This window comes from Podarcis gaigeae (assembly GCF_964106915.1).
Source record: "Podarcis gaigeae genome assembly, chromosome: 13".
Taxonomy (NCBI): domain Eukaryota; kingdom Metazoa; phylum Chordata; class Lepidosauria; order Squamata; family Lacertidae; genus Podarcis; species Podarcis gaigeae.
In genome coordinates this window covers 1,869,152-1,893,291 of record NC_139689.1, presented here as the reverse complement: position 1 = coordinate 1,893,291, position 24,140 = coordinate 1,869,152, and the positions used below count along the sequence as shown (strand labels likewise).

Here is a 24,140-nt window from a genome sequence, read left to right as displayed (position 1 = left end):
GGACCAGTGGTCAGGGATTATGGGAGTTGTAGTCCCAAAACATCTGGAGGGCCAAGTTTGAGGATGCCTGGTTTTGGAGGCTGCAGCAAACCGAAGGAGACCATCAGAACATAGAATCATCAGATTGCAGAGTCAGATGGGACCCTGAGGGTCATCTAGCCCAACCCGCTCTGACTTAGGGGCAGGGGATCATGACATGGTCCCCGCTTCTCTCTCTCTCATTTTCAGCTGGTCTGGAAGGCCAGCAGGGGGTCTGGACCATCTCCCACAACCATGAGCTGGGATATGAAACTCTTAATTTCAGAGTTGTGGGTCCGAGCCCATGTTGGGCGAAATATTCCTGCATTGCTGGGGGCTGGGCCCCTTCCTACTCTGCAATTCTATTGCACCTTCCTCCTGAAGGTACCTAGAAACCATCCAGATATAAGCCCTGGTCTTTAAAAAGCAGAGACATCACCTTGCCAACAAAGGTCCGTCTAGTTAAAGCCACGGTTTTCCCAGTAGTGATGTATGGGAGTGAGAGCTGGACCATAAAGAAGGCTGATCGCTGAAGAATGGATGCTTTTGAATTCTGGTGCTGGAGGAGACTCTTGAGAGTCCCATGGACTGCAAGAAGATCCAACCGATCCATTCTGAGGGAAATCAGCCCTGAGTGCTCAGTGGAAGGACAGATCCTGAAGCTGAGGCTCCAAGACTTTGGCCACCTCATGAGAAGAGAAGACTCCCTGGAAAAGACCCTGATGCTGGGAAAGATGGAGGGCGCAAGGAGAAGGGGACGAAGGAGGACGAGATGGTTGGACAGTGTTCTCAAAGCTACCAGCATGAGTTTGCCCAAACTGCGGGAGGCAGTGGAAGACAGGAGGGCCTGGCATGCTCTGGTCCAGGGGGTCACGAAGAGGCGGACACGACTAAACAACAACTGGCTTACAGTTGCCAGGTCAGGAGCATCTCAGACCCAAACCTGAGGCCTAGGGCAGCTCTGGGATGACATCACAGGGGAGGCCACCTGGTGCTGCCACTGGCCATGTCCGGAGATGGAGGTTAATTGGGAGAAGGACACAACACAGGGCAGATTCTCCCAGAGTGTCTGCTGTGCTTTTGCAGCCGGGCTGAAACTTGCAAAAAGCTACACGCACTGTCTCCTTAATAATTTCGCTGTTATTCAAGGCCTTCCCTCAGTCCTGCCCCCCTCCCAGGCCCACTTGGTGGGGACAAACAAAGCAGGGCCTTCTTTGTGGTGATTGCTCCAGCAAACTTTGGATCTCTTTCCATAGAGAAGCCCGACTGGCTCCCTCCTTGCTGTCCTTCTGCCGGCAAGTGAAGATCTTATTTCAACAGAACATGGGGAACTGACTGATTTCCGTGGAAGGCTGGGCTGTGTTCTTTGCACCTGTATGTTTTAGTAGATTGTATACTAGTGTTATTGGAGATATGAAAGGAACATTTCGTACAAAGATTTCCACAATAAAGGACAAAAGTGGAAAGGACCTAACAGAAGCAGAAGACATCAAGAAGAGGTGGCAAGAATACACAGAGGAATTATACCAGAAAGAAATGGATGTCTCGTATACCCCAGGTAGTGTGGTTGCTGACCTTGAGCCAGACATCCTGGAAAGTGAAGTCAAATGGGCCTTAGAAAGCACTGCAAATAACAAGGCCAGTGGAAGTGATGGCATTCCAGCTGAACTATTTAAAATTTTAAAAGATGATGCTGTTAAGGTGCTACACTCAATATGCCAGCAAGTTTGGAAAACTCAGCAGTGGCCAGAGGATTGGAGAAGATCAGTCTACATCCCAATCCCAAAGAAGGGCAGTGCCAAAGAATGCTCCAACTACCGCACAATTGCACTCATTTCACACGCTAGCAAGGTTATGCTTAAAATTCTACAAGGAAGGCTCAAGCAGTATGTGGACCGAGAACTCCCAGAAGTGCAAGCTGGATTTAGAAGAGGCAGAGGAACCAGAGACCAAATTGCAAACATGCGCTGGATTATGGAGAAAGCTAGAGAGTTCCAGAAAGACATCTACTTCTGCTTCATTGACTATGCAAAAGCTTTTGACTGTGTCGACCACGGCAAACTATGGCAAGTTCTTAAAGAAATGGGAGTGCCAGATCACCTCATCTGTCTCCTGAGAAATCTCTATGTGGGACAAGAAGCTACAGTTAGAACTGGATATGGAACAACTGATTGGTTCAAAATTGGGAAAGGAGTACGACAAGGCTGTATTTTGTCTCCCTGCTTATTTAACTTATATGCAGAATTCATCATGCGAAAGGCTGGGCTGGATGAATCCCTAGCCGGAATTAAGATTGCCGGAAGAAATATCAACAACCTCAGATATGCAGATGACACAACCTTGATGGCAGAAAGTGAGGAGGAATTAAAGAACCTTTTAATGAGGGTGAAAGAGGAGAGCGCAAAATATGGCCTGAAGCTCAACATCAAAAAAACGAAGATCATGGCCACTGGTCCCATCACCTCCTGGCAAATAGAAGGGGAAGAAATGGAGGTAGTGAGAGATTTTACTTTCTTGGGCTCAATGATCACTGCAGATGGTGACAGCAGCCACGAAATTAAAAGACGCCTGCTTCTTGGGAGAAGGGCAATGACAGGCCTAGACAGCATCTTGAGAAGTAGAGACATCACCTTGCCAACAAAGGTTCGTATAGTTAAAGCTATGGTTTTCCCAGTAGTGATGTATGGAAGTGAGAGCTGGACCATAAAGAAGGCTGATCGCCGAAGAATTGATGCTTTTGAATTATGGTGCTGGAGGAGACTCTTGAGAGTCCCATGGACTGCAAGAAGATCAAACCTCTCCATACTGAAGGAAATCAACCCTGAGTGCTCACTGGAAGGACAGATTGTGAAGCTGAGGCTCCAGTACTTTGGCCACCTCATGAGAAGAGAAGACTCCCTGGAGAAGACCCTGATGTTGGGAAAGATGGAGGGCACAAGGAGAAGGGGACGGCAGAGGACGAGATGGTTGGATAGTGTTTTCGAGGTTACCAGCATGAGTTTGAGCAAACTGCGGGAGGCAGTGGAGGACAGAGGTGCCTGGCGTTCTCTGGTCCATGGGGTCACGAAGAGTCGGACACGACTAAACGACTAAACAACATACTAGTGTTAAATTATGATTATTTTTAAATATTGCTCCCCCCCATGTTTTAGCTGTTTCTGTTTTAGAGATACGATGTGTAGAAGACCCCCCCCCAGTTGCTAACGGAATCCCAGCCCCCCGACAGTTGGCTTTAAACAAGGATTAGACAAATTCTACTAGTCTCAATGGCTATGTTCTACCTAAGAGGATCAGAAGAGCCTGGCAGCTGGATCAGGCCAAGGGCGGGGGGGTCTTGGGCTTGCCAATCAGAAGGTTGGCAGTTCAAATCCCCGTGACGGGGTGAGCTCCTGTTGCTCGGTCCCTGCTCCTGCCAACCTAGCAGTTCGAAAGCACCTCAAAGTGCAAGTAGATAAATAGGTACCACTCCGGCGGGAAGGTGAACGGCGTTTCTGTGCACTCTGGTTTCCGTCACGGTGTCCTGTTGTGCCAGAAGCGGTTTAGTCCTGCTGGCCACATGTTTGCAAACAAACGCCAGCTCCCTTGGCCTGAAAGCGAGATGAACACTACAACCCCATAGTTGCTTTTGACTGGACTTAACTGTCCAGGGGTCATTTAATAATAAATAATAATAATTATTATTATTTATACCCCACCCTCCCCGGCCAGAGCCGGGCTCAGGGTGGCTAACACACACACACAACAATGCAGTAAAAACATAATAAGAAAAAAGAAAAAGAAACAATTTAAAATACAGGTTAAAATGCAATTTAGCCTCATTTTAAAAGTCAAAACCATAATGGGAGGGAAAAATAAGGGTCAGACTGAGTCCAAACCAAAGGCCAGGCAGAACAGCTCTGTCTTGCAGGCTCTGCGGAAAGATGTCAAGTCACTCAGGGCCCTGGTCTCTTGGGACAGAGCGTTCCACCATGTCGGGGCCAGTACTGAAAAGGCCCTGGCCCTAGTTGAGACCAATCTGACCACCTTGTGACTTGGGACCTCCAAAATGTTTTCATTTGTGGACTTTAAGATCCTCCGTGGGGCATATCAGGAGAGGCAGTCCCGTAGGTACGTGGGTCCTGGGCCGCATAGGTCAAAACCAGCACCTTAAACCTGACCCTGTACTCCACCGGGAGCCAGTGCAGCTGGTAAAGCACTGGGTGAATGTGATTGCGCAGCAAGGACCCCATAAGGAGTTTCGCCACGGCATTCTGCACCCGCCAGAGTTTCTGGGTCAGCTTCAAGGGCGTAGAGCGAATTACAGTAGTCAAACCAGGAGGTGCCCATTGCATGGATCACTGTGGCCAGATCTGGGCGAGATTTACCTTTTATTTTCTCTGCCCAACATGCAACTTCATTGGGATTTACGGGTTTCCTGTATTGCAGGGGGTTCGACTCGATGCCCCTCCAGGATACAAATCTACCATCCTGGGCATTCCACAAGTTATAGCCTTACCCCCCAAAAAAGCAATATTTTCTTCCTCCGTCTTCCTCTGTCGGAGGCAGCTATGCTTCTGCAAACCAGTGGCTAGGAATAAACAAAGAGGGAGAGTTGCTGCTGTCGTTTCTGGGCCCTTGCAATTTGGGGTTAGCTTGGGGGTCACTGCGAGAGCAGACGAACACCCACAAAACTCCCCATGAAGGGGCTGAGCACCCACAGATTTCGGTACCATGGCCTTGCACGCTGCATGGCACCTACGGGCCTGGAGCACCCATAGCCGTAGGGCCAAGTTGTCACTCCTGCACTAACCCTAATCCTCCATGCAGAGTTTTTGTCCCTGCCCCACAGGGCAGGCGCCTATAGGCTCATTTCCCTTCTGTGGGATGATAACATTGTGTGAATTAATGAGGCTGTAATGAGACTGGGATGGGCTCAATGGCCTCTCAGAGATATCAGTGGATCTTTAAGGTCAAAAGATTCAGGATTTAAATTGGCAGGATCTTTGCAGCTGAGAGGTGAGGGCCCAGCTGTTGCTTTTTGTGGATCGCCAAGAAAGGTGACTCCCCTTTTTGCCACCTGGCCAGGTGCAGGTTTTAGAGATTTAGAGGTTTTAGAGGGACGCGGGTGGCGCTGTGGGTTAAACCACAGAGCCTAGGACTTGCCGATCAGAAGGTCGGCGGTTCGAATCCCAGCAATGGGGTGAGCTCCTGTTGCTCAGTCCCTGCTCCTGCCCATCTAGCAGTTCGAAAGCACACCAGTGCAAGTAGATAAATAGGTACCGCTCCGACGGGAAGGTAAACGGCATTTCCGTGCGCTGCTCTGGTTCGCCAGAAGCGCCTTAGTCCTGCTGGCCACATGACCCGGAAGCTGTACGCCAGCTCCCTTGGACAGTAAAGCGAAATGAGCGCCACAACCCCAGAGTCGGCCACGAATGGACCTAATGGTCAGGGGTCCCTTTACCTAAGAAAGGTGACTCCCCTTGTTGCCACCTGGCCAGGTGCAGGTTTTGGAGTCATATTATGCTCAGCCTGTGTGTGTGCAAATAAAAAAAACAACAACCCAAAATATCACAGACTTTGCAATTCTGCAGTGACGAAAACTCACTCGGCACATGCTCAGAGGCAGCGCTGGAAGGTCCGGTTTGCAACCCCGGTGCTGAAAATAGGCAGAGCGGTGCCTCTGGGCATAATAAACCGAGCCCCACATTGCTGTGGGACGAGCTCCTTTTCATCCCAGATCGCTAGGTGCAGATAACACCAAGGTAACGGGTTCGATCCTCGTACGGGACAGCATTTCCAATCAATTACACTCACACACACGCAATTTTTTTTTTTTTGGCGGTTTAATGTAAATTTGTACAAACAAATGAAAACTCATGCAAAAAACTGTAGAAATGACAGATGGAAGGTGGGGGGAAGCGGTAGGGTGGGCAGGGCTTAAATACACGACGACGGTGGGCGTGGCTCCGAAATTAAAACCCATGCACCTCCCTCCCCCCCCTCGAAGCAAAGATGCCTTCACATTTTAAATAGATTCTGAAGTATAGCTTTTTTTCTTCTTCTTCTGTCCATATGTTACAAATATTTACAGGAGGGGAGGCCAAGGTGGGGGGGGGGGTTGGAGATAGAGGGTGAGGGGGCTTTAGGGGTGGGGAGGGAGGGAGAGAGGGACCCCGTGAGATCCAGCAGCTCAGCCCTGGAGAGGCTAGATATGTACACTTGTGAAGAAGGAAGATGTACACAGGGGAAATTGGGCCGGCTTTTTTTGAGGGTGGGGGCGATTCAAAAGTGCATTGCGGGAGAGAGGAGGGGAGTGAGAGCAGGAAGGGGGGGCTTCTTCAATAAGGGGCACCGGAGCTGAGTGAGTAGAACACTTGCTTGGCATGCAGAAGGTTCAATCCCCAACAGAACCTCCAGGAAGGGCTGGGTGGGATCCCCTCTCTGGCTTGCAGGAGAGCCGCTGCTGCTGCCAGTCCGTGCAGGCAATACTAGCTGGGCCAACGGGAAGTGCCCTCGTGGCTCGTTGGCAGAGTAGGCATGCAGAAGGACCCTGGCAGCATCTCCCGAGTGCAGGAGCCTGAAATCCCCCAGAGCTGCTGCTGCTGCCGGTCAGTGTAGGCTGGACGGACCAATGGTCAGTGACTTGGAGGAGGGCCGCTGCAGCACCTTGCCTCGCCTGCAGAAGGCCCCAGGTCCAATCCTGGCAGCGCCAAGCAGGGCTGCCTGAAACCCTGGAGGTGATGCTGCCGGCCAGTGCACGCAATACTGAGCCAAGTGGGCGCCCAGTGGCCTGGCTCAAGGGGAGGCAGATTCCTATGGAGCAAGGCCTGCCATTCAGGGCTTGGAGGAGGAGGCCCCCCACCCCGAACCAAACCTTGGATACTCTGCCCCTGCCCCACACATGGGGGTAAAAGGGAGGAGGGAAGCGGGGTGAAGACTTGGCACCGATGTAAGGCGAAGCATGGGGGGCGGAGGGGGGGAGGCACTGCAGGGCGCCCTCTGCACCCACCACCCTGGGGGGGGGAGGGAGGAGGGAGGGAGGAGTTTGTCCCCCCCACTCAGCCAGTCTCTATTGCACAGTCCTGCCCCAGCTCCTTCTTCGCCTGGGCTTAAGACTCTCCTTCTTCGGCCGGCGGGCTCAGGGCGAGTGGGGGGCTAAGTGGCCAGGCCCCGCTTCTGTGAGGGCCCCTCCAGCTCCTCTCGCTGCTTGAGCTCCTTCATCCTGCAAGTAGAGACGGGGGGGGGGGGGGGCAAGCGTGAGAAGCATTCCTCTGCAGCGGGTTGGGCTGGATGACCCTTGGGGTTCCCTTTCCGACTCCGCCATTCTTCCCACGCGGCTGATCTGGGAGCTGGGAGGGAGGCTCTGTCGGCATATGACACCTTATCTGCTCTGGCAACCAATTTGCTTCAGGGCCGAGTATATAAAGCCCTTAACAACTTGGGAAATTATGAAATACAATTCTATTCTTCTATTCTTCTTTAAAAATTAATTTTGATTAAGAATTTCAGCATACCAATTTATCAAAGACATATCATCCTCATTCCCCCCCCATTCCCTCCCCCCCCCCCAAGATAAAAGGCCCAGACTCCTCTCTCTGGTTTTTCAGCACATGTTATTCTCCGCATATTATAAAATTGTAAAGATCCTTAAATTACATGTATCTGTCTATATGTTACCAATAATAAATTTGTGTTTGTTTATTCAAAGCCTGCCAAGGAGTCCGGTTCACCTATTATTCTATTCTATTCCCTCTCTGCGAGAAGCCAAGTTGCAGGGAACCAGGCAGAGGGCCTTCTCGGTGGTGGCGCCCGCCCTGTGGAACGCCCTCCCACCAGATGTCAAAGAGAAAAACAACTACCAAATTTTTAGAAGACACCTGAAGGCAGCCCTGTTCAGGGAAGTTTTTAATGTGTGACATTTTAATGTATTTTTAATCTTGGTTGGAAGCCGCCCAGAGTGCTCCCTTCCTTCGACCTTACCTGTGTCGGCAACGCCGCAGGAACCTCATGATCTTCCGAGCTGCCTGGTCTTGCTTCTTGGTTAGAAACGTTCCTCTGTTGGGGAGGGGGGGGGGAGAGAAAGAGAGAACCGTGTGTTGGGTGCTGGGTTCAAGGGAGCGGACATGTACTCAGCAACAGCGCAAAGGGACCCAGGCGTCTCCCTGGACCCCAGGCTGAACGTGAGCCCACTGTGTGATGCAGCAGCAACAAAAGCGAAGGCGATTAACACACTCTATGATCATATTACTGCTCTCTTCTGCCCCACCGGGACTCCTGCGTCCAGTTCTGGGCACCCCAGTTGAAGAAGGAGATTGACAAAAGGTGGAGGAGGTGCAGAGGAAGGCGACTGAGATGATCAATGGTCTGGAAACCAAGCCTGATGAGGAACGGTTGAAGGAGGAGGTGGGTATGACTGAGATATGGTAGCCCTCTTCAAATATCTAAAGGGCTTTCCCATGGCAGAGGGAGCGAGAAATGAAATAAAAGGAGATTCTGGCTAAGCATTAGGGGAAACTTTCCTTTCCCTGTATGAATTGACCCGTCGGATCCTGCAATCATCGCCCAGTGCCTTTCTTTGTCTGCCCCCTTCGTGAGAGGCCCAGACAGGGCAGCAACACGAGAACGGGGCCTTTTCTGTGGTGACTCTCCATTTGTGGGACGGACACCCTCCCCAGGGAGGCCCGCCTAGCGCCTTCGTTACATATCTTTAGGTGGCACAAATGGGCCCTCGTATCTACGGGACGGCCTCTCCTGGTCTGCCCCCGCAGAGGACCTTAAGGCCCATGAAGAACCATAGTTTAGAGGGCCCTAAGGAAGTCAGACTATCTCCCACCAGGGCCAGGGCCTTCTCAGTGGTGGCTCCCACCTGGTGGAATGCTCTGTCCCAGGAGACCAGGGCCCTGCAGGATTTAACCTCCTTCCGCAGGGCCTGTAAGACAGAGCTATTCTGCCTGGCTTTCAATTTGAACTTAGCCTGATCTTTTATTCCCCTTCCTTCCCTTTTTATGAAGATTCCCCGCTCTGGGATCCCACAGCTAATTCCCCCCTGGTCTCCTCACTGGCCCAAATAGGACTAATTCAGCCAGCTAGCCCTGGTGATCATCTAATGTTTATTGGATGGATTTCCCTCCTAAATTGGTTTTTGAATTCTGAATTTATTGTTATTCACATTTTATACTGTTTTTTTGTTGCATCAATTAATTGTTTTAAATTTGTTGTTAGCCGCCCTGAGCCTGGTTTTCTGAACCGGGAAGGGTGGGGTATAAATAAAAATTTATTATTATTATTATTATTATTATTATTATTATTATACGAAATGTTTCTCTACAACCAGGCCTTTGGGCGGAATAACATTCTATGGCCTTTAAATGTGTTTGCAGGAGGCGGGGCGGGAACTATTAAGGGCAGGATACAAATTGAAAACAAACAAACTACCAGCAAGATAAACAAACAAACAAATAAATAAAACAGAAATGTAAGACGAGGCCAGATCCCCTTGCTTGGCCTTCGGTCAGCTGGCGGGAAAGGGCAGCCATGAGCCATTCATCTCCCCAGGCTCAGAGAAGGGGCGGTTTGGTCCTCCCCCAAAAGGCAGAAGACTAGCCAAGTTTCCAGTCCCTAGAGAGCATCGGAAAAAAGGCCGTGTGGTCAAGCCCAGAGGGAAGGAGAGGAATGACCTAGTCTAAAATTACTACTCGGTCTCAGCTGGGACAGATAATATCGCACTCGGCCCTGGCAGGGAGCCGGCCAGAGAGGCTGGCTGTGGCAAGGATGCTGGGGCCGTGAGCGGTCAGGCGGGGGCCGCACCAGGGCTTTACTTTGGTGGGCGCTCAGGGGGGTGGGCTCCCTCCCTCTCTCCCTCCTGATGCTGGAAGACTCGGTAAGGAGGAGAGAAAGTCTTCCTTCCCATAGCACTGCAGGGTTCAACTGCGGAACTCTCTCCCACTGGAAGCAGCAAGGGCTGCCAAATCAAAAGCGGATGGGATATATACAAGGAGGAGGACAGGGCTATCAGGGCCTTTTGCCCTCCAAGGCTGAAATTCTTCTGGATCCCAGAAGCTGGAGGTGGATAGGGGCCTCCCAGCCGTTGACAAGTGCACTCCAGCTACTGCCTCTCCCAAGGATATTTCTCAATTTGAGGCTTTTAAATGCTTTTCTACAGACTGTGATTTTTTATGCATTGTGACTCGCTGTTATTTTGACCGATTATAACGTGTGCGCCGCCGCCGAAGACAGACAGATGCCAGCAGAATAAAGAGTTTAGCAATTGATTATTAGAGTGAGATTCTGTCTGATTATTGTTTGCAGATATTCCGAGAGTTAATTTTGTTGTGGGCTATTATATTCTAATGGATTATTGTGCATTACTTTATTGGATATGCCAGCTGTTTCTTCTAAATGTATGTTTTTATGGCTTTTTGGTACAGTCATACCTCGGGTTGAAGTAACTTTGGGATAAGTATTTTCGGGTTCCACACTGCGGCGACCCAGAAGTAACGGAGCGCGTTACTTCCAGGTTTCGCTGCTCGCGCATGCGCAGGGGGTAAAAAATGACGTCACACGCATGCGCAGAAGCGGCGAATTGCGACCTGCGGATACAGGTTGTGTTCGCTTCTGGATGCGAACGGGGCTCCAGAACGGATCCGGTTCGCATTCAGAGGTACCACTGTACTGTATTGGATCAGATTGTTATAAGGCCTTTGCTGTGTGTTTTCTTGTTTCTTCGGCTCGTAAACTGCCTTGTGCATAGTCAGTGGGTTTTTCCTGGGGGGACGCATACCCCTAAACATTTTGTGAATCTAAGTTTGTCCTCATTGAGGGGCAGTATTTCAATATGAGTAGGAAAATGAGAGTATCCCAAACATTTTTTAAGAAAAAAAAAAAGCACTGTTCATAGTAATGCAGCAGACCATGGGTAGGCAAACTAAGGCCCGGGGGCCGAATCCGGCCCAATCACCTTCTAAGTCCAGCTTGCGGACAGTCTGGGAATCAGCGTGTTTTTACATGAGTAGAATGTGTGCTTTTATTTAAAATGCATCTCTGGGTTATTTGTGGGGCATAGGAATTCGTTCATATTCTTTTTGCAAAATATAGTCTGGCCCCCCACATGGTCTCAGGGAAAGTGGACCGGCCCCCAGCTGAAAAAAATTGGAATTTAAGACACCCCCACCAAGTGCGGGAGCCCTTTCTCATTCCTTGCAAAGCGGGAGACCCGGTTATCTTCAGGGATTTTTCGCTACAGGCGTTACACGAATGACACTGATCTTTTGAACGGAGGCATCCAACGTGGGCGCTCTCTCCTGGACCCCCCCTCCACCACTGCCCACCTTTCTGGGGGCCCCAGGCGTCCGGGCACCCACTTGATCTTCTGCTGCATGGCGGCAGAGGCCCGCCTGCCCTGCTTCAGCTTCTCGTACTCCTTGTAGCTGCGGTAGTACTGCTGGATCAGGACCGCAGCGCGGCGGCTCTGCTGGAACTTCTTCTGCTCGTAGTAGCTGCGGAACTTGCTCTGGATCAAGATGGCCGCTTGAGTCATCTTCTTATACAGGGCGTACTGACCGGAGGGAGGGAGGCAGGAAGCGGTTATTCAGGGAGCCCCGTCTCCAAATTGACACCCCCAAACGCCCCAGGGAACCCAGGCCGTGCCGGATACCTCCCCACCAACCAACCACATCAGCACCTTTTCAACCATTAGAGCGGGTTGGGCTAGATGACCTTTGGGGGTCCCTTACAACTCTATGGTTCCAGGATCCATCCACATGGAATTGAGCCCACAAGGGAGTAACTTGCTTAGAGGTTTCTAATAGAGGTCGGGTGGTCACTTGTCAGGGATTCTTGCATTGCAGGGGGTTGGACTAGATGTCCTTTGGAGGTCCCTGCCGCACCAACCACTCTGCCCGTCCCCCTCCACAAACCGTGGAGAGGAGCTTCTCCCTGGGTGCTTCTCCTGGGTTTAGCAAGGCCGTCCATCCCCCCAAACTGCCTGCAGCTGTCAGATGAGGACTCGGGAGACCAGGGTTCGAATCCCCATTAGGCTGTGGGGCGACCTTGGGCCAGGAACTATCTCTAGGCCTAGCCTACCCCGCAGGGTTGTTCTGTGGATTAAATGGGGGGGGAGGGACGAGAACCACAGGTGCCCCTTTGAGTTCCTTGGAGGAACGGGTGGCATATACCGTATTTTTTGCTCCATAAGACGGACCTTTTTCTTCCTAAAAAGTGAGGGGAAATGTCTGTGCGTATTATGGAGCGAATGTGTGGTCCCTGGAGCCGAATTGCCCAGGGGCAAAAAGCAGATCATGCCCTTTGTTTTTTGAAAGAGGTAAGGGGGTGTTGAAACAAAGCCGTTGATCGTTTGCCGATCGGGGAGAGAGATAAGGGATGCTAGAGATAAAGGAGGCTGCCTGGGAAGGGGGAGGTAAAGACAGCAAACTTGTAAAGGAGAGAAACAGGAAGACCAAAGCAATAAGGAGAGAAATTAGAAGAAAAGGAGGAGCAAAAAACTGCTCCAGCTACGGAAAAGACACCAAGGCAAGCAAGAGGGAAGGGAGTGTTGAAAGGAAACAGCTGATCGGTCGGATCGGGAGAGAGATAAGGGGGGAGGTAAAAGCCCATGGATCCTCAGGATTTTTGCATTGGTTCACCCCAAATTCACCATCAGATCACATAGCATGTCCATGGCTACAGCCTGCACCAAAAAAATCACGCACCCACTGTATCCTGGGGCCGCATTGGTGCAAAAATGTGGTTACAAAGCATGGATCCACATGGATCCTCAGGATTTTTGCATTAGGTCACCCCAAACTCACTGTCAGATCACATGTCTGTGGCCACAGCATGAACCACAAAAATGATACATCCACTGTTTCGTTCAGAATATTTTTTTTTCTTGTTTTCCTCCTCTAAAAACTAGGCGCGTCTTATGGAGCGGAAAATGCGGTAAATGCAACAGGTCAGTCACCTGGAAAAGGTTTCGCTGGTGGAATCGAGGGCGGATATCTCTCTCCCCTCCACAGCAGGGGCAGGCTCCCCCCTGCTACACACACACACACACACACACACACACAAACATGGCCCCCTCCTCTCCTCTTTTACCTTCAGAGCAATCCAGGTTAGCTTGCAAGACAGAAACAACAAGAGCAGGTTAGTTCATGGGGCGGGGCGCTGCTAGCGTGGGACGGCCACTTCCCCCGAGGGGGTGTCGTGGGTGTGCCGGCGCCGCCCAGGGAGAAAGAGCCCTGCGGCGGGTCAGGTAGATGACACTTCGGTTTCTGCAGTTCTCCCATTTCCCTCAGAGCAATCCCACACCTCTCCCCACGTTCTCCCTCCTGGCTGGGCCTTACCTGCTTGTACTTCCGGTAGCATCGCTGGATGACGGCGGCTGCCATCTCCTGCTGCTCCTTCAGACGGCGACCCTGCCAGAAACGGGGGGGGGGGGGGAGAGAGAGGAAGGCAGGCCAGGTGAGACCCCCGATGCAGACCCCCTCCAAGGAGCACAAGGGAAGGCGGAGGCTCCAGGTCAGGTGTCAGCAAACGTACCGCGCCTCGGGCCGGTGTCTCCAGCACTGATCACGCGGCGGGCCGGAGGGCAGGGGAGCGAATGCCCATACGAGTGTGCCCACCCTATTTCCGGCGCACTTCCAAGTCGGAGGACCACCGGAAATAGCTTGTGCGCATGTGCACGGGCCTCCTCTGACCTGTGCACCGGAAATAACGCATGCACATGCGCAAATAACATGCATGCGCACAAAGTATTTCCAGCATAGCAGTCAAGCTTCCCTTTTTTTGTGGGAAATTCCCTTATTCCAGCGCCATTTCCCGCTGCTATCCTGGATTGTTAGATATCCCGTAGACCAGGGGTCGGCAACCCGCGGCTCCGGAGCCGCATGCGGCTCTTTTACACCTTTGCCGCGGCTCTGCAGGTCCTCGGGGACCCTGAGCAGAAAAGCAGAAGCGCCAGAAAGAGGAGGGGGATGGAGCTGGGCAGCCGAGCCGGGCAAAGCAAGGCGGCGGCGGCAGCAGCGGAGCTCGAGAAGTGGCGGCTGCTGGGATGAAGGAGGAGGCAGCGGCGGCCGCAGAAGGGCTGCTGCTGCTGCTGCTTCTGCCGCCGGAGGGAAGTTCTGCCAGGCGGCTTCATGGCTCATAGCTTCCCCCGGGGTAGGACAGGCGGCGAGGGGGATGCCTCGTCTGGAGGACGATGAGGAAGCGGCCGAGCAGCTCACGGCGGCGCCTCTTCCCTCATGGTGCAGGGAGCGAGGAGGAAGAGGAGGAGGGCGGTGGCAGGAAGGTGTGCTAGGGTGCAGCGACGGTTCTCTCCTCAGGTGGACGCAGCTGCCACTGCCACCGCGGGCACCTGCCACATGCAGGCGCGTTTGCTTTCGCCGTTGCGGCAGCCCGCCCGCCCTTAGGCGCCGCGCGACATCGAGAGCCGCCCACCCAGGCCACGCTCTCCTCAGCCCAGTGTGCGAGGCACCTGAGGCGAGGGAGAGAGAGAGCGCGCTTGAGGGAAATGGCGGGGCGGGGTTTTTGTGTGTGTTTGTGTGTGTGTGTGGGGGGGTGCTTCTGGATCCTTTTCCGTGCCTTGCTTCTGAGTTGCCGCCGAGTTGAGGGAGAGCACCTGAGGTGAACCACAAAATGGGCCCGCCCTCCCTGTCAGGGAGGAAGGGGTGAATTACTCAGTGACGAGGAGGGGGTCCAGAGGTAGCCAGCAGGAGAGGAGGGGGAGCACGAGAGCAATTGCAGAGGGGGGGGGGCTGTTAGGCACCAAAATCCTGCATGCGGGATTTCCCCCATTCTCTCGTGCCTATGCAATTCCTGCCCTTCTCCCTTCCCCCTCGAGATTTGCTGCAGAGACAATCAAATGAAGAAGAAAGGGAAGAGTATTAGCTGACATGTCCCCGGATCCCATGGAAAGCACCACAGATTTCTTTGCTTACCAGCTCTTTTTATTTTAAGTTGGCTTCAAACCTGTAATTGTGTAGGTGTGTGTGTGTATACATATACACACATAAATATTCATATCTCTTCCCTCTCACCTTCCTTTCACCCAGTTTCTCTGGCACTGGTTTATAAATGCTGCTATGTAGAAATGATGAGAAAGTTGCACCAGCAGAAGGAATGGATATGTGCTGTTAGTAAAAAGAGAGGGAGTTGAACTGCAGGGAGGGACAGACACTTTTCTATGTATTAATTTGTATAATGCCCTCTATGCACATGGTGCTTTGCGAAAAAAGGAATATGAGAGGAACCATACCCCTCTTTGCTATCTGAAATAGACTCAGGGAAAAGAGAGAGAATGGGGGAAGGGGAAGAATGTGTGGTTATTTACATTTGGCTTGTTTTGCGGCTCCAAGTTTTTTGGTTTTTTTTTCCGGAAACGGGTCCAAGTGGCTCTTTTTGTCTTAAAGGTTGCAGACCCCTGCCGTAGACTGTCCCTGGGACAGGTGAGGCTGCTGATCCCTTATTTTCGAGGCTGCTGTTCTTTTATTTTCAAATCTGAAAGTTGACAGCTATGATTTCCAGCGCTCCTCCGACTCAGAAGTGGGCAGCCGCACAGTGCAGCGCGGGTAAGACTGGGCGGGGGTCGCCGTGCGCCAGATGAACAAGTCCCTCGGGCCTTATCCGGCCTGCAGGCCTTAGTTTAGGGACCCCTGCTCTAGGTGGTGGCTGGGACAGGTAGGGCGGAGGTCCTGGAGGCCAACATTAGGGGGCGCCAGCAGGTTTTGTCACTGGGAGAGGCAGCCTGTGACACCCTCCAGGCTGCTCGTTACAAGAAAGGAGGCAGAAAAGGAGTTTGTAAACCTCAGGGGCTTAACCAACACACTTCTCTCCACCTCAATTATTTTTTTTAATGGCCTTCCTGGCTTTCCAGATTCCATTTTGGCAGCTCATAAAACGGGAGTCCACAGTGGCGCATTGTAATGCAACCTCTCTCCCCAACCTGGTGCCATCTGGTGCAGAATCCAGTGGCCAGGTTGCTCACCTGGGCCAAGAGGGTTTGGGCATATTGCCCCGATCCTGGTCCAATTGCCATTTAGTTTCTGGGTCCAATTCAAAGTGCTGGTTTTGACCTATAAAGGCTTAAGCGGCCCAGGACCACAAGACCTCAAGGACTGCCTCTCCCCATAGAGACCGACCCAGACTTTGCAATCAGCTGAGGTGGCTCTGTCGGTAGAGACTAAATCTCGAGGTTGTGGGTTCGAGCCCCACACTTGGCAAAAGATTGGGTTGGACTAGATGACCCTCGTGGTCCCTTCCGACTCCCATGATTCTGTGATCATGTGAGGCCCTTCTTCACAAGAGGCCCAGGGGGTGGCCCCACAAGAATGGGGCCTTTTCTGCAGTGGCTCCCATTTCTCTATAGTCCTTTCTCTGATTAACATTCTCTGGTCTTTTAGATGTGTTTGTGGGAGAGGGGTTATTGGTCATTTGTGTATTTTATCTTGTATTTTTATGTTGTGAACAGCCCTGAGATCTACGAGTGAAGAGAGGTATGCAAATTTTAAAATTAATAATAATAATAATAATAATAATAATAATAATAATAATAATGCCTTGGACTACGACTGTTCGCTGCAGCCTAGAGATTTTTGAACTGTGAAATCTGAGCTGTTCTGTGAGAGCCACCAAATACTGCGCTAGAGGAACAAGAGGCAGTGTGGTATAGCGGTTAGTGAGTGTCAGACTATTATTATTATTACTACTTTTGTTACATATTTATTCATACCCTGCCTTTTCCCCCTGGCAGGGACTCAAGGCAGCTTACGGATTAAAATGAGAACAGCTTAAACCACAGGAAAATAAGAATTAGAAAACAATTAAACATTCGTAGAATTAAAACTACTCTCTCTCTCTCTGTGTAAGGTCTATTAAAACCATAAAAATAATTGCAATGAAGAAAGCTCTATGATCTGGGTTCAAATTCCACCACCCACGAAGCTCGCAGTCTCCATCTCTCAGCCTCGCAGGGTTGTTGTGAAGAAGAAAGGGGTAGGGGGAGAACCACGTACCCGCTTGCCCCAGTGCCCGGTCTCCAAGACGTGTAGCTAGATGCTTGTAGGGGTGGGCAGGGAAACTGACCTACAAACCCAGAAGGAAGCAGGTCCCCACCCGCCAAAGTGCCTCCCCAGAAAAGACCTACCTTGTATTTGCGGAAGGCGGTCTGGATGATTTTGGCCGCCTCGTAGAGCTCCCGCTGCTCATGGTCCGACAAGGTCAGCAAGGCAAAGTCGCTCTCCATCTTCCCGTTGGCGGAGGCGTTGAGGAACTCGGCCCAGCTGGCCGCCGTGGGGGGCGGGGGGAGGCGGTCAAAGGACAGCTCCCCCAGCGGGGAGGGCAGGGGGCTCAGGCAGGAGTGGCCGGAGGGGGAGGACGCCAGGGACCTGGATGAGAAATTGGGGGGGGGGGAGAGAGACGGCGGCGAAGGGTCAGCAACGAGCTGATATCGCAGAAGGCAGAATCGGGACTCCTGAGGAACTGAACGGACTGGAGAGCTGGGCCAAAACGAACGAAATGAACCCCGCAAGAACCAGGGGCACAAATACAGGGTGGGAGACACTTGGCTCAGCAGCAGCCCATGCGAAAAGGATCTGGGGGTCTGAAGAGACCACAAGCTGAATGTGAGCCAATAGTGTGATGCAGCAGCGAAAAAGGCGAATGCTGTTCTAGGCTGCATCAGAAACTGAGTGCCCCGATCAAGGGAAGGCATAGTTCTGCTCTATTCCACCTTAGTCAGACCACATTTGGAATACTGTGTCCAATTCTGGGCACCACAATTTTGGGAATGTAAGAAAGTAAAAAACTTCTGGGAAATGATATATAATGAGATGAAAAAGATGTTGAAATATACATTTTTTTAAAAAACCAGAAGCATTTTTACTTGGTATTAGAAGTGAGGATATTAATAGGCAAGATGTTAAATTGTTTTTATATGCAACAACAGCGGCAAGAGAATTGTTAGCCCAGAAATGGAAACAAGAAGAAATTCGGATGAAAGAAGAATGGCAGACAAAATTAATGGACTACGCAGAATTAGATAAAATGACAGGAAGGATTCGAAACCTGCAGGACCAGAGATTCACAGAAGATTGGAAGAAATATATGAAGAGCAACTGTATTCAACAAATTACGCTAGTAGGATTATAATAAGTTTTGTAAGGAGAAATATACGAAACATTGCAAAGTAGAGAAAGAATAGAGAGATTAGTTATGAGATTTAAACATAATAATGAAAGTAAGAAATGTATATTTAGTGAACAGATTGGAAAATTTTCAGATGTGATTGATGGAAGTAAAAAAAAAACGGTGTAAGATATGAAAGTATGTTTAATTACTGCTGAAAATGATATGTTGAAAAACTAATAAAAAAATTATATAAAAAAAATTCTGGGCGCTACAATTTAAGAAGGATGTTGACAAGGTGTGCAGAGGAGGAGGGAGACCCAAGAGGATTAAGGGCCTGGAAACCAAGCCTGATGAGGAACGGTTGAAGGATCATAGAATCATAGAATCCTAGAGTTGGAAGAGACCCCAAGGGCCATCGAGTCCAACCCCCTGCCAAGCAGGAAACACCATCAGAGCACTCCTGACATATGGTTGTCAAGCCTCTGCTTAAAGACCTCCAAAGAAGGAGACTCCACCACACTCCTGGGCAGCAAATTCCACTGTCGAACAGCTCTGACTGTCAGGAAGTTCTTCCTAATGTTTAGGTGGAATCTTCTTTCTTGTAGTTTGGAATCATTGCTCCGTGTCCGCTTCTCTGGAGCAGCAGAAAACAACCTTTCTCCCTCCTCTATGTGACATCCTTTTATATATTTGAACATGGCTATCATATCACCCCTTAACCTCCTCTTCTCCAGGCTAGACATGCCCAGCTCCCTTAGCCGTTCCTCATAAGGCATCGTTTCCAGGCCTTTGACCATTTGGGTTGCCCTCCTCTGGATACATTCCAGTTTGTCAGTGTCCTTCTTGAACTTTGGTGCCCAGAACTGGACACAGTACTCCAGGTGAGGTCTGACCAGAGCAGAATACAGTGGCACTATTACTTCCCTTGATCTAGATGCTATACTATACTAGGAGTTGGGGATGTTTATCCTGGAGAAGAGGAGACTGAGAGGAGAGATGAGAGCCACCTTCAGATATCTCAAGGCCTGTTGCATGGAAGAGGGAGCAAGCTTGTTTTCTGCTGCTCAGGAGGGAAGGACTCATGGCTTCAAATAGCAAAATAAAGGAGATTTTGTGGCCTCCAACATTCCTCGGATGAAAATAGGGACATCAGCATCATTGCTAGTTGGTTGTACTGATTGATTTAGGGTTCTCTTTTTCGCTCAGGCTTCTCCAAATGCTATACAGTGGTACCTCGGTTTAAGAACAGCCCTGTTTACGAATCATTTGGTTTACGAACTCCACAAAACGGGAAGCAGTGTCCCGCTTTGCAAACTTTACCTCGGTCTAAGAACAGAATCCAAATAGTGGGAGGGCACTGGCGGCGGGAGGCCTCGTTAGGGAAAGTGTGCCTCGGTTTAGGAACGGTTTCGGTTGAAGAACGGACTTCCAGAACGGATTAAGTTCGTAAACTGAGGTAACACTGTACAGTGGATGCTCGGGTTGCGAACGTGTTCCATGCGGGATGCACATTCGCAACCCACAACGTTCGCAACTTGCAGGTTGTGATTTGGCGCTTCTGCGCAGAGCATGATTTAGCACTTCTGCGCATGTGTGACTGCCAAAACCGGAAGTAACCTGAGGTATGACTGTACATAAATTCACAGATGTTTAAAATACTGCCGTTTTGTGTGTTTCCTGTAATGAACCTCCTTCGCTGGAGGTTTTTATATGGAACTTGGGTGCCCATCGGTCAGGGATTCTTCAGCTGCACTGCAGGGGGTGGACTAGAGAACCTCTGGGGGCCCCTCTCCACTCCACAATTCTCTGATTCTTTGACTTCTCACCTGAAGGTGGGGGATCTGCAATGCCTGGGAGAGGAGAAGCCCGCCGTGCCCACCCGCCCAGGAGGAAGGGAGACGCTTGCCTTCGCTGGGAGAAGTTGGGCAGCTGGTCCACGTTCTCCAGGTAGCTGGCCAGCCAGGTCATGGTCTCGTTCAGCCCCAGGTTCCCCGGGCGCTCTCGCAGGGGCGCTTCGGAGGAGCTGAAATCCTCTTGCTTGATGCGCTCGGGCGTCGCCTCGATGATCTGCTTGGCCAAAGTGATCATGTCCACCTGGCCGGGGGCCGGAGAAGAGAAAGAGGCCGTTGGTGCCAGGGTCCCCTTTGTGGTACATTTACTGCATCCCTATCCCATGATTTTCTCCAAGCAGCTAACAGCTGCATGAGCATTATTTCCCCCTTCTTCATTTCATCCCCGCCACAACAACCCTGCAAGGATCGTATTCCTGCACTGCCGGGGGTTGGACTAGATGACTTTGGGGGTCCCAACTCTGCAATTCTAGGTTAGCCTGAGAGAGACAGCGTGCTGCACCCAGTGAGCTTCACGGCCACCGAGTTGTGTAAGGGGGGGGATTCGAACCCTGGTCTCTCCCTAGTCCTCAGTGAATCCCCTGAGAGGTCAGCCAAGAGAGGCAGCGGTTGGCCCCCGAAGTCACCCCAGCGAGCTTCGTGGCAGAGGGGAGGATTTGAACCCAGGTCCTAGCCCGGCACTAACCACTGCACCACCACTGCCTCTCTGACGAGAAGAGACAAGGACCCTGGACCCTGAACAGTTGACTGTTAGATGGCAGAACGGATGAGCTCAGAAGGAGGCAGACCCTTCTTCATGGTTTTTTTTAAAGCAGGGTGGCCATCTGCTAGGAATCATTTGGCTGCAATTCCTGTATCGCAAGTGGGGTTGGACTGGATGACCTTTGGAGGTCCCTTCCAACCCGACGATGCTATGATTTTAAGGCCACAGAAGGCAGTGGACTCCAAATAACAATCGTAATAATAAACAGAAGGTTTGGCTTTTTAAAGCCGAGAACAGACGGCTGTGATTTCTGCAACGCCGGGGGGTTGGATTGGATGCCCTTTGGGGAACCCCCTCCCTGCTCTACGGTCCCAAGGTGTGCACCTGCAGGACGTCCGTGGCCGGCAGGTACTCCTCGTTCTCGGCGTTCTCGCCGTAGCCCAGCAGCTCCGGCTCCAGGTCTGGTTCGGGGGCTCCCGCGTGGGCCCCCACCTCGTCGTAGTCCATGAAGAAGGGGGCGGCGTGGGGCAGGGCGTGGGCCGGGCTGGGGCTCTCCCGCAGGTACCAGCCGGCGATGGTCTCGGGGACCGGGGCCTGGCAGACGTCCATGGCGCCCTCGGCTTCGGGGCTGTAGGCGGGGGATTCCCGCAGCGCCGATCCGCTGGAGTAGGCCGAGGTGATGGAGACGGAGCCCTCGGAGAGCTCGGAGGGGGAGGAGACCCCGCTGGCGGTGCTCAGCCCTGCGGAAGGAAGGGGAGGCGTGAGAGAAGGGTCACACCACCCTGGCTCCCAGCCCCCCAGAGAGGGAGAGGGCAACTCTTGTGTTCGAATCCTGCCTGCTGGGTTCCCCACGGAGGCACCTGCTTGGCCACCGTGGGAACACGGAGGGCCACGTGGTCCATTGGGTCTGATCCGCAGACGGGAGTCTCAATCTGTGTTGGGCCTGTCATTTTTTCCAGTTTAACTTTCTGCTTTTCCTCTTTCTTCCCAACAGCTCTACGGTTTCATTGCCTTGAGGTGTTGCAATTTTTTTTAAAAAATAAAATCAAACAGGGTGCAACTTTGATGAAAAAAAAAACAAATAAATCTTCCCCAAATCCCTGCGTCGCAGGGGGTTGGACTACATGACCCTCGGGGTCCCTTCCAACACTATAAATAATAATAATTTATGATTTATACCCCACCCATCTGGCGGCTCACAGCAGAATATTAAAAGCACAGTAATACATCAAACATAAAAAACGTCCCTGAACGGGGCTGCCTTCTGAAAGTCAGAAAGTTGTTTATTTCCTTGACATCTGGTGAGAGGGTGTTCCACAGGGTGGGCGCCACCACCGAGAAGGCCCTCTGCCTGGTTCCCTGTAACCTCACTTCTCGCAGGGAGGGAATGCCAGAAGGCCCTCGGAGCTGGACCTCAGTGTGCGGGCTGGACGATGGGGGTGGAGACACTCCTTCAGGTATCCTGGGCCTTTGAGGCCGTTTAGGGCTTTCAAGGTCAGCACCAACACTTTGAATTGTGCTCAGAAACGTCCTGGGAGCCAATGTACTATCTAGTTCTAGGTTTCTATATTATCTCCCAACATTCAGCTTCCCTTGGATTGCCAAGGGAGAGAGGGAGGAAAACCTCTTTCCATCCAAAACAGGCATATGTTGATAATCCCCTGTCATGTTTCTCCTTTATTTGCTTTTCCTTTAAACCAGTGTTTCCCAAACTTGGGTCTCTGGCTGTTTTGGGACTGCAACTCCCATCATCCCTGACCACCGGTCTTGCTAGCTAGGGATGATGGGAGTTGTAGTCCAAAAACAGCCGGAGACCCAGGTTTGGAAAACACTAAAGGTAAAGGGACCCCTGACCATTAGGTCCAGTCATGACCGACTCTGGGGTTGTGGCGCTCATCTCGCTTTACTGGCCGAGGGAGCCGGCGTACAGCTTCCGGGTCAGGTGGCCAGCATGACCAAGCCGCTTCTGGCGAACCAGAGCAGCGCACGGAAATGCCGTTTACCTTCCTGCTGGAGCTGTGCCTATTTATCTACTTGTACTGGTGTGCTTTCAAACTGCTAGGTTGGCAGGAGCAGGGACCGAGCAACAGGAGCTCACCCCGTTGCGGGGATTCGAACCGCCGACCTTCCGATCAGCAAGCCCTAGGCTCTGTGGTTTAACCCACAGCGCCACCCGCATCCCACCTTGGGAAACACTGCTCTAAACCAAAAAGCCCCCTAAGGTGACAGAAGGCCTTTTTCAGCCCACTGAACGTGAAACGTAGTTTTTTTGGAAAAAACAGGGCAGCCGGCCCCTGCGCCTACCTGTGTCTGGACTGGCCGAGAGTGGGGAGGGGATGTGCAGGGCTTCTGCCGGCCTGCGTGGGCAACTGCCGGCCTTCGCGGGACCCCCGGAGACGTCCAGGAGTGGCTCTGTGGCCGGCTGTGGTTCCAGGCGCTCCTCCTGGCGCTGCAGTTCCTCCAGGCACGTGGCCAGCTTGACGTGGCCCCGGGAGCGAGCCACAGTGAGCGGGAGGCGGCCTAAGGAGTCAGGGATGGCGAGGGCGTTGCTGTTCCACCGGTAGAGGAGCTGCGCGGCTTCTATGTGGCCTAGGGCGCAGGCCCACATCTAGCGGAAGAGAGGTGGGGGAAAATATGGGGTGGAATTAAGAGGGTGAGCGCGGGTGCAACTTGCATGCATCTGGTGGCATTAGGTGGCACCCAAGATGGCAGGGGCACAGATGACGATGATGGACTTTTCGGAGCTAGCTGATCTGACTGGAAGAATCCGCGACCAGAAAGAAGAGGAGTTTCTAGAGCACTGGAGGAAATTTAAGGACCATTTGAATATATATTGCAATATAGAAAATTAGAAATTACTAGGCCTAGGATTAAACTAAGTTATAATTAAATAAATGGGATTTAGAATATTAAGAAATGTGAATAAGATGGGCTATAATTGGAAATTGTTTTAGTTCAATAATGATATTGGAAAGCTGTTTCTTTCAACTACAAGGAAACTCAGAAGGGAGGGACTAGAGGAAGTCAACCAAGATGTTTAAAAGGTTCGATTTGTAAAGAATTAAGTTTGTTGTTATTGTTTATCTGTTTATTGTTCCTTTTTTCCCTCTTTCGTTCATTGATGTATTTTTTTTCTTTCTGTTTTTGTGTGTCATTCTGCTTTGTGGTTTTTGTTATTATTGTGGGAAATATATATAGTGCCTAGACACCCCAACTTTTACACGGGAATATATATATATATATAAAGAGGGCAGGGCACAGGGCAGCAGAGCTGTCGTTGGTTTCAAAAAGCAAGTTCCTGGTCCTCTTGGAGGAAAGCCCACGGGGCAGGAACTGGGCAGCGGCTCTTAGCGGGAGCAGGGACTTAGTCCTTGCTGCCCCGGCCCAAATCCATAGCTGTCAACTTTTCCCTTTTCTCGAGAGGAATCCTATTCGGAATAAGGGAAATTTCCCTTTTCAAAAAGGAAAAT

At 51.3% G+C, this 24,140-nt stretch overlaps 1 protein-coding gene across 8 annotated transcripts in view; it reads right to left on the bottom strand.

The window, feature by feature from the left end:
• Window positions 1–5,821: 5,821 nt before the first annotated feature.
• CAMTA2 (calmodulin binding transcription activator 2) overlaps window positions 5,822–24,140 on the bottom strand; it is a 59,449-nt gene continuing 41,130 nt past the window's right edge. For 3 of the 8 annotated variants that reach the window (XM_083706519.1, XM_083706520.1, XM_083706518.1), the window contains exons 15-23: window positions 22,975–23,278; window positions 21,055–21,410; window positions 20,024–20,211; window positions 17,135–17,375; window positions 13,338–13,409; window positions 13,090–13,110; window positions 11,325–11,551; window positions 7,978–8,052; window positions 5,822–7,219 (exon numbers count right to left, since the gene is read on the bottom strand). In XM_083706519.1, coding sequence (XP_083562645.1) covers window positions 7,153–7,219; window positions 7,978–8,052; window positions 11,325–11,551; window positions 13,090–13,110; window positions 13,338–13,409; window positions 17,135–17,375; window positions 20,024–20,211; window positions 21,055–21,410; window positions 22,975–23,278 — 1,551 coding nt within the window. In that variant the 3' untranslated portion in view covers window positions 5,822–7,152. The remainder of the gene's footprint in view (window positions 7,220–7,977; window positions 8,053–11,324; window positions 11,552–13,089; window positions 13,111–13,337; window positions 13,410–17,134; window positions 17,376–20,023; window positions 20,212–21,054; window positions 21,411–22,974; window positions 23,279–24,140) is intronic. The other 5 variants (XM_083706523.1, XM_083706521.1, XM_083706522.1 and 2 more) reach the window with 5 other exon arrangements.